Genomic DNA, 14,366 nt, shown 5'->3' with positions numbered 1-14,366 from the left:
AAATAAAAAAAAATGAAACTTGAAACTCCAAAATAAACAAAAATAGAATAAGAATAATCTTTTTCTGGAAGTTTCGGAATAAGATCATAAAACGGTCCTCCATTGGTCCAATACGTTGGACCGATGAATGTCCAATTGAACGTGCGAAAGTCCGCTTCGGGACTTTCGTTTACCGATTTTGAAACAGACCGTTGTATCGCGTACCATGTTTTCGTTCAACAAACTCGGCAGACAGAGGTCCGTTTTTGAGCCATTTTCAATATGGGGATTTGGAGTTTTATTGGTGACTTTTAGAAGTTTCTGACTACCTTTTTTTTTAAAATAATCTACATACCTAGAGAATGTTTATACTTCGCGTAAAATAAAACAATTTGTTTTTATATGAAGAAAACACCCAATTTTCACACTAGTTTTGTAGTAAAAAATTACAAATCGTTCCAACAAACTCAGCGAAATTTAATCGCTTTCTCAGTGGGAATAATTCGACGGTACGCAGTTCAATACATTAATTTTGATTAAATTTATTTAGACTGGCTCAGTGTGCACTATTTATAGCAAGCAATATTGACAACACCAAACGATAAGTTATCGGGGCTATCCCCCGTCGCTGTCAAACAGAGCGTTCACTTGTTCAGCATGAGTTTGTTTTGTTTCGGTTTTTCTTAAAATTTCCGAGTTTATTACAAAATCAGCAAACGTTCCCTGTTAAAGCAAAGCAGTAGCATATCGTACGTATATTTAAAATTTATACAAACTAGTGAAAAGTCAAATCATACTGTATCTGTGTCATTTTCATGTACCGGCCAAAATAGACAACACCACGCAATGTTTCTCCATCGAACCGGTGCTTGCTTGCTACGCCCTTCCCGTGGGTCGATTCCTCTCGGTTGTCAGCTGGCAACGGCTGTATCTGCTTCCCCGGCAAGCTCAGAAGATTTGCGCACCATCGAAAACGATCCGGCCAAACACAACAAATCACATCTCTCCCGTTTCTACACCATCCCGGTGGATGTTCGGAAACAGATATTCACCCACGGTGGCCTACCGAAGTCTTTTGAGCGGCAAATACAAACCTTCAACGAAAGCTGCCTGATGATTCGACAGCCGGCCGTCGATTTGATCGGCTATTTGCAAAAGACAGACTTTTCTCGACCGGCCAACAGATTTGTGCTCTATGGAAACGACGGTGTTGGAAAATCACTGGTGTTGGCACATTTGCTACACTATGGCTTCAGTCAGGAATTTGTGCTTGTACATGTACCGTGGGTAGCGAACTGGATGAAACGTGCTAAGGAGACTGCAAATTCTAGTACTCACGAAGGTTTGTTGGATCTTCCACTGGATGGTGCGGCTTGGTTGGTGCATTTCAAGCACCAGAATGCTAAACTGCTGGCCAAATTACAGCTGAAAGTAAGTCGGGAGTATGTTTGGAGTAAACGCGAAATAACACCCGCAGGGGCACCAATCCTGGAGCTCGTTGATCACGGCATTAACCGGGCAAAATTTTCCTGTGATGCCATCGCTGCCTTGCTTCAAGAGCTGAAAGAGCAATCGACCGATGGGAAAGTGCGAACAATGGTGGCCATCGATGGATTCAATGCCTTTTTCCATCCACATACAAGAATTTTTACAGATAATAAGGTACGAGTGATGCCCGACAAACTTACACTGACGAAACCGTTTCTGGACATTACCAACTATAACTGGTCCAATGGAGTTTGCATTCTGACTGTGGATCGAATGGCTTTGACCGAGGACCGCATGGAATCGGAACTGCCGCTGTATCTGCTGCGGCGGGAAGGCTTCGAACATTTGGACCCGTTTGTTCCGGTTCGGGTCGATAACTATTCGGAGGAGGAACATTACAGTTGTGTGCAGTACTATCTGAACCGGAAGTGGATCCAAACGACGGAAGCCGGTTTCGACAAAGAGCTCAAGTTCCTCAGCGGACAGAACCCGTACAAGCTGATGCAGCTGTGCGCGAGTGTGTAGATTCGGTGCGATTAAGACATAGGCAATAAATCGTTTTAGATTGAATAAGTACTTGTTTTGTTCTTTTTATTTTATTTAAACCTGAATCTAAACGTACATTATCCCATTACGTACTTAATTTTCTTCAGTGAAGCGCAGGCGGGATGCAGAACATGACCTAACGAATTTCGCTCTTCAGTCTCCCTGAACTCACGCTACACGTGCACCCTCTTCTGTTACACACATCCAGCAAGTATAAGGTCAGTCCGTTTCGTAGGTCTGTCTGACCTTCGTCTGAGCGTTACGTAGGCCATTCTCTCTTCTGGCATTCTTGCTACATGTGCAGCCCAAAGACGCGAATATACATAAAGCTGTATGCTTCTTTCACAGTCCGAATATCGATAATCGGTCGTATTAGATTGTGTAAATTTTGTAACTTTCATTGCTTCGCTTCCAGAATTGTAACGATCCATTTTGTTGTATACGCCCTTTGCGTATACTTGTTCGATAATTAGTAAACTGGAAACACTGTTAACTGCTTAAGCTAAATAAACATACGACTGAGCCGTCAATTCCGTTCTAACTTCCAAGCCTTACACTTCAACTTTAGTTAACCTCTCCGAACAATGCCCTATACATAACGTTCGTATCCGTGCTGCATTTTATAGTATTGCACTGAATTTTATCATTTTCAGAGCGCAGACCAACAATTTTACTAAATTTTGTTGATTTATAACAAAAGAAAATTTTCATAACCAAAAATCATAGTCAAAAATATCCGATTCTCGAGAAAAAAACTTTTTTTTTGTGAAAAAAAAAGTTTGTTGATCATCATTATTTTTTTTGCCCAAAATTTACTGTTTTTCGTCAAAAAAATATTGGTTTCGGGTTAAGTTTTCCTTCCCTTTTGAAATCACGGAACATCAATACTAAAGTACGGTTCATTGACGAGAAGCATATTCTACCATACAATTGAAAAAATGCGGAACAAATACGGTTTTTATAGACTTAGATCCTCAGTAGAGGCAAAGACATCATATTAACAAGATATCCAGCTCTCACATTTCCCGAACAAATCTTTGGCAACATCCTTTTTTACGAGCATGGCGCCCTTAGGCGAGTCCGCATCGAATCTCGTACATAGAAGTAGGGGAGAGAAATGTCAAATTCGTACGCGCCAAAATAGCAGCACTGCGCACCCATACAATTTACATGACATGTTGAATGAGACGCCGTGCGATGGCGTTGCTGAACTGAAGATTGATTTCGCTCCAAGCTGACAGGGTCTGGTAGAGGTAAACTTCGCAAAACAAATTCATGGTTCTAAAAAGAACTGATTCACGGGATTGATCCAATGTTAACAACTGTTGAGTCCTTTTTGCCATAACTTTTTTATCTACACTAGAACTAAAATTGTGAGCCAGGACTGAATTCTGGAACTGGATTCAAGAATTTAATTCGAAATCTGGGAGAGGCTCAGAATTAGGGTGCAAAATTCAGGTTTGGAATCCAGATAAAAAATATATGAACTTTGGATTCTAGAATTATGGAACTGAACTCATTTTTAGAATCCAGGTTCCGAACTTTGTTCTAGAACTGAATTCTAAACCTTTAATTCCAGACCTTAATAAACTGAATTCAGTTCCAAAATCTAGGAATTAAATTTTTATTCAGGATTCAGTTCTAAAATTCAAGTTCGGAGTTTAGATCTAACATTTTGTTTCAGATGTTTTAGATCTAAAACTCATATCCTGAACTCCCAAGTAACATTTTTAATATTAATAAATGCTTGTAGCTATCTTCAATGCTACATAATAAATCTTGCATTAAAACTTTAAACTCCACGAAAGCCTACTGAAAACCTCTATAAGAGCATGTTCCTGCCAAGTGGACCATTCTTCATAAGGTTTATAAAGCAAAGTGAAGAATCATCATAAAGCTGCGTTAAAACTTCAAATTCAAGAAAATTTTGAAACCAGATTTACGATCAACGTTAAATTTATTTGGATGGAATAAATTCCACTATGAATAAACTGTCGTTTTGGTAATACTTTTCTTGATTATATGTGTGTCATATCTGCTTTGAATGCAATCAGTAACAATTTATTGGATATTATTTACAAGTTTGAGGCTTTTACCGAACGTAAAAACTTCATGCGCTTTTATTTCTATCGTGAATGTATGGATAAAAAAAAGAATTATAACTAATCGTCTTGAAATAAATACGGTTTTTGCGAAAGTCTCCATGATTTATGAAAATTATTTTCTGTGATTTATCTTTATCTTTGTATAAAACTATTTCGTGGCGATAAAACTTGTGCACACGTTTTGAAAATGAATCATAAAAGTCCATCATACTTTCTCGTTTTTGCATTTCGAAGTTTATTTGATGTCAATAAAGGCTACGGCAAAGAACATCATAATGGCGGCCATGAAATTTTCTTTAATGCAAATTACACTTAATCTAAGAAGCAATAAATCAAATAGCCCACAACAGCAGTGTCATAAATGTACTTTAGAACCCTCAAATTTGCTCTGAGTGAAACTGTCATTCAATTAACACGCACACACAAATCTAGATTTATGATAGAATTTTACTGACAATTATGTTTTAAAGAAAATTTTTTAAAGCAATATTAAGAGCGTTTGCATGGTTTTATTCTAGTACAAATTGATTTATTTTTAGTCCAGTTGTTAGTCTAGGTAAAAGGTTTTATAGAAGCTTTAAAAACTATGATATTACTTGTCAAAAGCGACACTTATTATAGTTGTTATAAAACAAGTAGTGATTAAACAATCAATTATAAAACTCCTATAAATTATAATCAAAACCATAAGGCATTCGAATTGTTACTTGGGCTTTGATGATAAATTCAGAAGATGAAATTCTAATTCAGGATGAGAATCTCGAGCATAAATTAAGGCACTAAATTCAGCTCCAAAAATCTAGTCAAGAAACCAGTTCCAGAATCTAGAATTAGTGTTCAGCTCTAGAGTCATAGTTTTTATTTCTATGACTCAGAATTCAAATGGACCAGAATCCAGGTTTTGAATTCAGTTTTAGAATTCAGTTCTACAATTGAATCCATAATTCAGTTCCCAGCTGCTGTTGGTTGAAGGTGCACACATTATCGAAATGACGGAATGAGCAATGAATTTTTACTCGACTGCATGATTTTTAGTGCTCGATCGGTTCAGTGCTAGAATTTTCGCTTGAGTTGGCTGCTCGATCAACCCGATTGACAGTGACATTATAAATGTCATTGAATGTTCGCTCATTTTATGAATGTGTTAGTGTAAAATTTAGACGACTTAAGCCATTTCACTGTACTATAGCAAGAGGAATGGATTATGCTGACTGAGGTAGGCCGTTTTGTTAATTTCCAGCGAATTTCAACAGTTTATGTGGAAATTCTAAGAAGAACTGGTGATTTACTAGTTCTGTATATCCGAAAAACATGAAGATTTAAATTTGTATATTCAATTATATAATGTTTTAATTTAAAAATAAACTGAAAATCAGCACGAAAACGTGCAAAATCGGAAAAGAAGAAGACGATTTGACAATTCAGTCCGCATCTTCCTACTCAATTCTGAACGATTTCCGAATCAACCGGTTGTAGGCGAAATTCATTCGTAATCGGTTATTGCACTGGAGTTGAAATTGATTCGGAATTCCACATGATTTCCACATGGAATTCCGAATGAAAACTTCTCGCCGATTCGGAATTGATTCGGATCTGATAATGTGGGTGACTTCCCTCTCAGCAGGCCGTTCTATTTTGTTGGTTTTTGAGCGCTTGTTGAACGACACATTGCACGAAATATTCGTTCAATTTGCTGGAACGGTTTGTTGTTGTTTTTTCTCTTGCAAAAGTAGTGTGAAAATTAAGTGTTACCTTTACATAGAAAGAAAATTTGTTGTTATTCTACGTGAAGTAGAAGTATTGTGCAGGTATGTATTGTTAGTTTAAACAAATAAGTGGAAAAAACTTCAGAAATTCTGCAGTAAAACTAGTCCAACGGGGCTTCAACTCCTCATGTTAAAAATGGCTCAACAATGGACCTCTGTCTGCCGGGTTTGTTGAACGAAAAAAATGGCATTCGGTTCAACGGTCTGTTTCAAAATCGGCAAACGATGGTCCCGTGTTGGCCTCCCGTAGAACGATTGATTAGACTTTCATTGGACCAATGATCCAACGTATTGGACCAATGAAGGACCACCGTTGAACGTTTTTTTCTAAGAGGGTTATGGTTATCTAACACAGTGGCAAATTTAGTCACAAATTGCTAATCATATTTCTGATGGTATGTAGAAAGAATTATGTTACTACGGTTAGTACAACTCGAGATATTCCAGATTGAGTTCTGCCCAACATCTTGTATCGGGCGAATTTTGAAAAGGCGCTCCAGAGTAAAGTAAGACGTCAAAAGCAGCCCACTAAGAAAGCAGTTAGATTTTGCTGAACGTTGAGCGTTTGTCGAAACAGTAAGGCTATCTTTGAATTACGGGAAGTGATACTGAAAAAGTAATTGTTGTTCGAATAGGCCCAAATTTAGGTGACCAAGAACAAAATTTGCAAGGCGCAATTTCATCTGAAGCCGTAATCAGAGCCAGGAAAAGCAAGAAGAAGGATGTGTGTTTTCGTTGTGGTTAAAAGCGGCATTTTGTCAACGACCGGGAAAAAAAGTGACAAATGATAAACGGTAGTAAAACTTTTCACCTCAAAACAAAACAGCAGATATCTTGCCATTTTTAGAAGGATATAAAGAGATAGAGAGGTGCTTTCAGCAGCAGCGAACTTGAATTCACAATCTTAACCGATCACAAATCTTTGGTCTACTCCGAACATACGTCAAATTAGTAACATAAGATGCTTCTGATGCAGGAGTACCGATATCGCATCCGTCAAGTTCCCGGGAAAATAATCATCGTCGGCCTTTTATCTCGATTATCAGTTACCCTAGAAGAGAAGACTTTTGACAAAGTTTCGGAAGATACTTGTTGTTCCATCGTCGAAGTACAGATGGTTTTAGTTGTTAGTAGAAAAATGTTAATAGTCGCCTCTAATCATATACACATAAGCCCGGTTTGAACTCTAAGGGTGAAGCCAGAGTGGGCGCGACACGCGACGCGATGCGTAACGCGAAAGTTTTCCCATGAGAAATAGTAGCGAGTGTCAAAGTGACAGTAGTAACAAAACAATATAATTTAAAATTATATTCCTATTAATTGGTAGGAACATTCTGATCAATCACTGCAGCTCTATCCGAAATTGTAGCTTTTTTTTTTTTGCAGAATGCAAATATTTCTCATGCGACAATGTTTTTTTCTCTCCAGTAGTTTCAGCTTTCAAAGTTCTATTTCCGGAAGTAGTGCCGATATTCTATTCGGAGTACTCTTCCACTTTCTTGCTGGGAGGCGGAATAGAAGAGCAACTTGGCTAGTTCGCATATTTCAATCTAGCTAGATGCCACTTCAAATGACCCTTCTTCGACGGCATCAATTATGTCTTTGTCGTTGTAATATACAGGAGACTTTATATTCCTCGAAGATTTTTATGGATATGTTTGATGGCGTAAAATGCTTGTTGAAATGAAGCCGCCTTCTTAGCATTTTCAACTAAACATTTATAAAAAATGTATAAACTTTTTCCATCGAGATAACTCGAAATATTCTCAAAACTCATAGCACTTTCATTGACTGCACATGCCAGTAACTTTTAATATTTTCGAAATCTCTTTCCAACACTTGCGCATTCCGTTAAAACTGCTCCGATTAGAGCTTTGATATCAAGAAAAGTATCTTCTTCCGCCATAACGAAAAATAATTTAAAAATCTTTGGTCGCTCGTTAATCGCATGAAAAACTGTGCACGTGCTGCTTCGTTGGTTGTCGCACCGAAAATCGCTTGTTACTACGCAACGCCTCGTGTTGACTCTGAAATACATGTTGATTTTTTGCTGTAAACAAATGAACGAAATACAGAACATTGGTCGCATCGCATACAGAACATAATACGTCGCATCGCATCGCTTCGAAATACAGAACATAATTGGTCGCATCGCATCGCTTCGCGTCGCGTGTTGCGCCCACTCTGGCTTCACCCTAACAGTAACAGTCAAATAATTCGAGTAAACAAGGTCATAACCGGTGTTACTATGAAACCGGTTGGCAACTGATCTGCTGCAAATGATCGACATACTTCAAAATATATTCTTCCCTTGACTGGTCAAATATACCAAATAATTGCCTGACCAATCGACAATGTACCGGCCGATGCTCCGGAATAGAGAATGAATTCCAGAGCACGAGGTAAAATCATTGAGCGCAAATATCTCTCATTCCCGGTTCTGCTTCTGATGCTAGAATATTATCGGTATTACTTTTTTGTTTTCGGCTTTGGAATGGGGGTTGGTTACATTAAATCGGGCGTGGATTCCACAAAATTTACGACTTTGCCCGTGCACCGAGCATACCACATCGTCAGATGAGAACGAACAAATTGACCGACGTTAGGTTTTGTTACCTCCCAGCAGGATTAACATACAAATAGAGAAAACAGAACGAATGAACGCCTGTTTCGTTTCGGAATCGGAGGATCCACTGAATCCCACCGGGGAGGGAGCTCCATCGGATTTCTGCTGTTTCTATCTATCTATATTCAAGCACCGTCGTTTTCGCCACGTTTGAATGCTGTAATCATTCTTCCCGCGATAAGATGCGTGTTGTTTGCTCTTCAGATTGACGGACCGATCCCATCCGGGCCGAAAAAGTTTAAAGCAACCGAATCGGAATCCACGACGTCACGACGAGGCAGGTTCGGGGGAGAAATCGAATTTGTCGCTAGATTTGCATACACAAAGGCGTTTGTCTGGAAAATCGAAACCAAATCCCAACACGTGTCGGCTGCTTGTTATCACGTCTGGGATCAATCTAGTAGACGATGACATTTATGTCTCTTCAAGTTAAGCTGTCAGGGATAATCGCTAATGACAGATTTTGATTTAAATTTGAACATTGTAGATATTAGATAATTCAGGTACACACACAAAATTTCTGCCAGAAATTTTAGCTGGCATTCCAGCAAGAGATTAGCCTATGACTGACTTTTGCTGGAATGTCAGCTAAAATTTCTGGCAGAAATTTTGTGTGTAGAGCCTATTCGCACTTAGCAGATCAGACCGAATCAGAAATCGGAGACGAAATACCTTTGCCAACGATCTGAATTGTTGGTCGGATGTTGGTTAAAGAGGAAAAAAGCGAATGTCGGGTCGGTCTGTTCGGCCAAGTACGAATAGATCTTGTATGTTGGAGTGGCTTCAGGACATCGGTTGATATGAAGATTTCTAGGGGGAAAAGGTTGAATGCTAGGTACACAATTAGTCATTAATCATCAACTCGGGAATTGTTTTGTTGTTTGTTTCGCAGCGTTTTTCGAATGTTTCCCGATTAACCTCAATTAGTAAGCTTTAGAATATACGGAATTCGAAAAGGTTGAGGTTAGAGTGAGACCCGTAAACAAACTCGACCGCGGCTGGCACACTTTATTATCTCGTATACAAACACAAATGAATTTTGAAAGTTATAAAAACAAATTATGACTTTCACACTAGGATTATAAACGTATTTCATAAGTTTGTATTATGAGATAGAGAGGAAATTCTTCTAGACTTTTACTTTGGATAATCATGAGATATTCTTATGTAATTCATAAAAAATGTTTGAATGAATTGATCACGTTTTATGATAATCATTTTACAAATATCGTAATTTTGTTCCGTAATTTAATTCAGAATTTGAATGAAATGAAATGAAATCATAAATCAAAATCACTACATTTTGACATTACGAACTGTTGATGAAATATATGAAGCGAATAATGCATAGATAACAATTAAGAAAATCATAGGACGGTTTATGAAAATCTCTACCTCTAAATGGAATGGATTTCTACAAATTTCATAAGTCCTAGTCGTATGAAATTCTCAATTGATTTTTTATCAGTGAATATATCAGTACACGCTGAATCCCTATGTGTGTGTGTGTGTGTAGCAGAGCTGTCAAACTACTCCATAGGCACCAGACAATAGCCAGGGGCGATTCAGTGACGGTTGTCAAAGCCAAAATGATATGAAACATTCGCCCGTCGTCTAGTAACCCATGCATTTTTACTGCCATTTTTTCACCGCACGCATGTCCCGGGTTGGCGGTTCAATGCGTAGGGCACTGGTCTTACAAACCAGTTGTCGTATGTTCGAGCCCCGACCTGGAAGGATTCGTAGTGTTAGTAGAATCGTTGCACCAGCCATGCAACGGTTCTATACACTCTGAATCGGCTGCAAAGTCTGTTTATTTATTTATTTATTGTAAAATCAACAGACACGATGTGGTCCTAATGATCAATTCTAATACTATGTAGGAATTTCGTCCTTGTTTTATGCCGTGAAAGATAATCGCACCGTTTATCCCGTAGTTAGTGCGGCGTGAAGGAAGTCGAAGAAAAGCGTTGTTGCGGAGAGCTCGAGGACGAACATTGATGTTGACTTCACGGAGCAAAGTGGGGCAGGCGATCCTATCATTCAAAACGTCTGCTATCATTAAAGCACGCGATAGCTCCCGTCTTACTTGCAGTGTGTCTAGACCGATTAGTAATCCGCGACTTTCATAACTCGGTAGTTGATGAGGATTGGTCCAAGGTAAACGGCGAAGAGCGAATCGAACGAATCTACGTTGAATCGACTCGATTCTATTAACGCCATTGAGGTAGTGAGGGTTCAGGGATTTCAAGCAGTAATCATCCGTAAAATGCTTAGCCATTCTCATCACGAATCCAAGGCAGCGAGATGGTTTAGCCACAATGTAGTTGGTGTGTTGCATGAATGTTAACTGCTCGTCAAGAAAAACGCCGAGGTCCTTGATGCACGTCGATCTACCAATCATGAATCGCTCAATAAAGTATTCGAATTTCAAAAGCATTTTTTTCTCGTAAACGTTATGATCGAGCATTTTTCTGGATTTACGGTCATATGATTCAATTTGCACCAATCCGAAAAGATTGCCATTTGTCGCTGAAGAAACGTCGCATCCTCTAAGGTGCGAATAACATGGTGGATCTTGAGGTCAAAAGATATGCGCGGTCCTTCCAGAGAAAAATTAACGTCGTTAAAGTAAAGCAAGAAGATCAAAGGGCCGAGATGGCTCCCCTGCGGAATTCCAGATGTTGCAACAAATTCTTCCGAAGCACAATCATCAATTTTAACCACAAGATGACGATTCCTGAGATATGATTGTATCCATCGAAGTACGTTTGTACCAAAACCAAGTCGATCCAGTTTTGCTATTGTGATGTCATGGTTAATTTTATCGAAGACGAGGGAAAGATCGGTATAGATTACGTCCGTCTGAAAACCATTTGACATGGCGTTGGTCACGTAAGATGTAAAGGATAACAGATTGGCGGTTGTGGAACGCTTAGGCATAAACCCATGTTGGGAATCATCGATATACTGCTTGCAATGATTGAAAATTGGAGTCAGAATTACTTTTTCGAACAGCTTAGGGATAGCGCTTATACAAGTTATACCACGGTAGTTGTTTATATCTCTTTTGTCTCCTTTCTTGTAGACCGGAAGAAAGGAATTTCTTTAAGATGACTGCTGGTATGGCGTCTGGGCCTGCAGAGGTGGAAGCCTTTATACCAACGATTGCCGTTTGTATCGATTCCTCGTCTATATTGATCGAGTGCAAAGCATAATTGGATACAGGAACATTATTCGCGGCGCGTGCTATTTCCTGCGGAGATAGAAAATCGCAAGAGAAAAAACTCGCGAACCTTTCCGAGAACAGCTGGCAAATTTCTTGAGTAGACGAACCAATACGATCTCCGAATTGCATTTGTGATGGCAAACCAAATTCTTTCCTTTGCTCATGACCATGCTTCCAGAAAGCTCTCGGGTTAGATTTCATTGTACGTTGTATATTATTTAAAAAAACGTGCATGGCAACGCTTCGCGGTTTTTTTGTATATCTGATTTATCTTCACATAACGATTGCGCAGAACATATCCACCATGTTTGGAGTATTGTTTCAGAGCAGCTCTTTTGGAAGTTTTCAAATGTCTTAATTCAACAGTTTGCCACGGCGGATGCCGAGAATTTCGTCTGGACCGTTTTGGTACGAAGTAATCAATCGCATACATCAAAACATTACAAAAGGTCTGAACAGCGGCCCTTCTGTTGAAACAGAAGGTTAAATTCCACTACAGGAATGTAATATTGTTGGTGAGAGCCGCGCATCCCTATGAATTGTAGGAAACAGGGGAATTTACTATCAATAAATATGCCAAAGTTTTTGGGATCTACGTCGAAAACAGAACATATGAAGTGTTTATGTGATGAATAAAATATGTTTTTTTTTTCGATCCGAAATCAATTTCCCGAACAAAAACTAAAATTTAATAAAAAAAAAAACGAACGAAAAGCAAAAACCTGTTTTAATCCACCTAGTGGTGTAATGATGCCTTTCTCATATCAATCATACTATCATATATAATACAGTGGTATTCTTCAAAATTATTTTTCTTCGATTCTTAAAAGAATAACCGAAATAGATTTGTTTGACCGTCTACTGATAAAAACTATCAATTGGAAAAGATTTGCGGTCGATTTAGAAAACTTTTTACGGTTTTTCGCTCTTTTCAGTGATGGTATAACATTTTAACACACTTTACCCTATATTTTCGGATCCGGAAGTCGGATCCTGATGAAATTCAGGACTTACGTATGGGACCACAGGACCTTTCATTTGAACCTAAGTTTGTGAAAATCGGTCGCGCCATCTATGAGAAAAGTTAGAACACATATTTTTTTTTTTGCACATTTTACCCCATAACTCCCGAACCGGAAGTCGGATCCAAATAATATTCAGGAATTTTCTATGGGACCTCAAGACCTTTCATTTGAATCTAAGTTTGTGAAAATCGGTTAAGCCATCCCCGAGAAAAGTTAGTGCACTTATTTTAGCAATTTTTTGCACATTTTACCCCATAATTCCGGAACCGGAACCGGAAGTCGGATCCAAATAATATTCAGGAATTTTGTATGGGATCACGAGACCTTTCATTTGAATCTAAGTTTGTGAAAATCGGTTCAGCCATCTCCGAGAAAAGTTAGTGCAAAAAAACGTTACATACACACATACGCACATACACACACATACACACACACACACATACACACACACAGACATTTTGCGTACTCGACGAACTGAGTCGAATGGTATATGACACTCGGCCCTCCGGGCCTCGGTTCAAAAGTCGGTTTTCACAGTGATTGCATAACCTTTCTATATGAGAAAGGCAAAAAACGCACATTTGGCTCCCAGCAGTATGACAAACGTATACGGATGGCAGCCACGTGTCTCTCTGAACCGATGAGGTGAAATCCTGGTGGATACCGTTGTTCCATTTGAGCTGTATGTCTGACAGCCGTGCACCAGAATGGCTGCTAGCCCCCACATTATCGAAATGACGGAATGCGTAATGAATTCTTACTCGACTGCATGATTTTTCAGTGCTAGAATTTTCGCCTGAGTTGGCTGCCCGATCAACCCGATTGACAGTGACATTATAAATGTCATTAAATATTCGCTCATTTTATGAATGTGTTATTGTAAAATTTAGGCACCTTAAGCCACTTCACTACACTCCAGCCAGAGGAATGAATGATGCTAACTAAGGTAGGCCGTTTTATTAATTTCCAGCGTATTTCAACAGCTTATGTTGGAATTTTAAGAAGAACTGGTTATTTACTAGTTCTGTATATCCGAAAAACATGAGGATTTAAAATACCACATTTTATCTAGTGAAAATAATGTTTTACAATTCATAACCGTAAAAATAATTGCAGAAATTTTGTGTGTACACACCAAATTTCTACCAGACATTTTTGCTGGCATTCCAGCAACAGGCTGACTTGATCGAATAACAGTATACAATGTTTTACTTTCGATCGATCGAAGTACAGAATAGGTGTTAAAAACAGTAATTTACCACCCAGATTATTGTTAACTGGAGGACATCAACATTTGTTATCTTCGGCTTTTTTTGAATCAAAACTAGTTCTTATTCTGCTTCGTGTAACAAAATAAAGTGTTTCTCTATATCCAGTTTGTTACTGTCAGCTGTCAAAATGACGTTGAACACATTGTGTTATTCTGACTTTTCGGAAGAATAACAAACGTTTATATTTTATTAGGTAATCAATGGAAAATACGATGAAATTATTACGCTATTGGCCAAGATCACTGAAACGAAACGCATTAAAATTTACAATAAAAATTTGACATTACCAATCAAAATATTGAGCAATGCGTTTATTTAATCAACGGTTGCT

The 14,366-nt window shown here is 38.5% G+C and overlaps 1 protein-coding gene across 1 annotated transcript; it reads left to right on the top strand.

The window, feature by feature from the left end:
• Positions 1 to 600: 600 nt before the first annotated feature.
• Positions 601 to 2,043, top strand: LOC131426505 (small ribosomal subunit protein mS29). Its single transcript, XM_058589298.1, has 2 exons — positions 601 to 728; positions 813 to 2,043. Exon 2 carries the CDS (start codon positions 826 to 828, stop codon positions 1,990 to 1,992), a length of 1,167 nt encoding a protein of 388 aa, XP_058445281.1. The 5' UTR covers positions 601 to 728; positions 813 to 825; the 3' UTR covers positions 1,993 to 2,043.
• The last annotated feature ends 12,323 nt before the right edge of the window (positions 2,044 to 14,366 follow it).

This window comes from Malaya genurostris, chromosome 1 (assembly GCF_030247185.1).
Source record: "Malaya genurostris strain Urasoe2022 chromosome 1, Malgen_1.1, whole genome shotgun sequence".
Classification (NCBI taxonomy): domain Eukaryota; kingdom Metazoa; phylum Arthropoda; class Insecta; order Diptera; family Culicidae; genus Malaya; species Malaya genurostris.
Note: the sequence above shows the minus strand (reverse complement) of the source record. Positions and strands in the feature narration are given on the sequence as shown.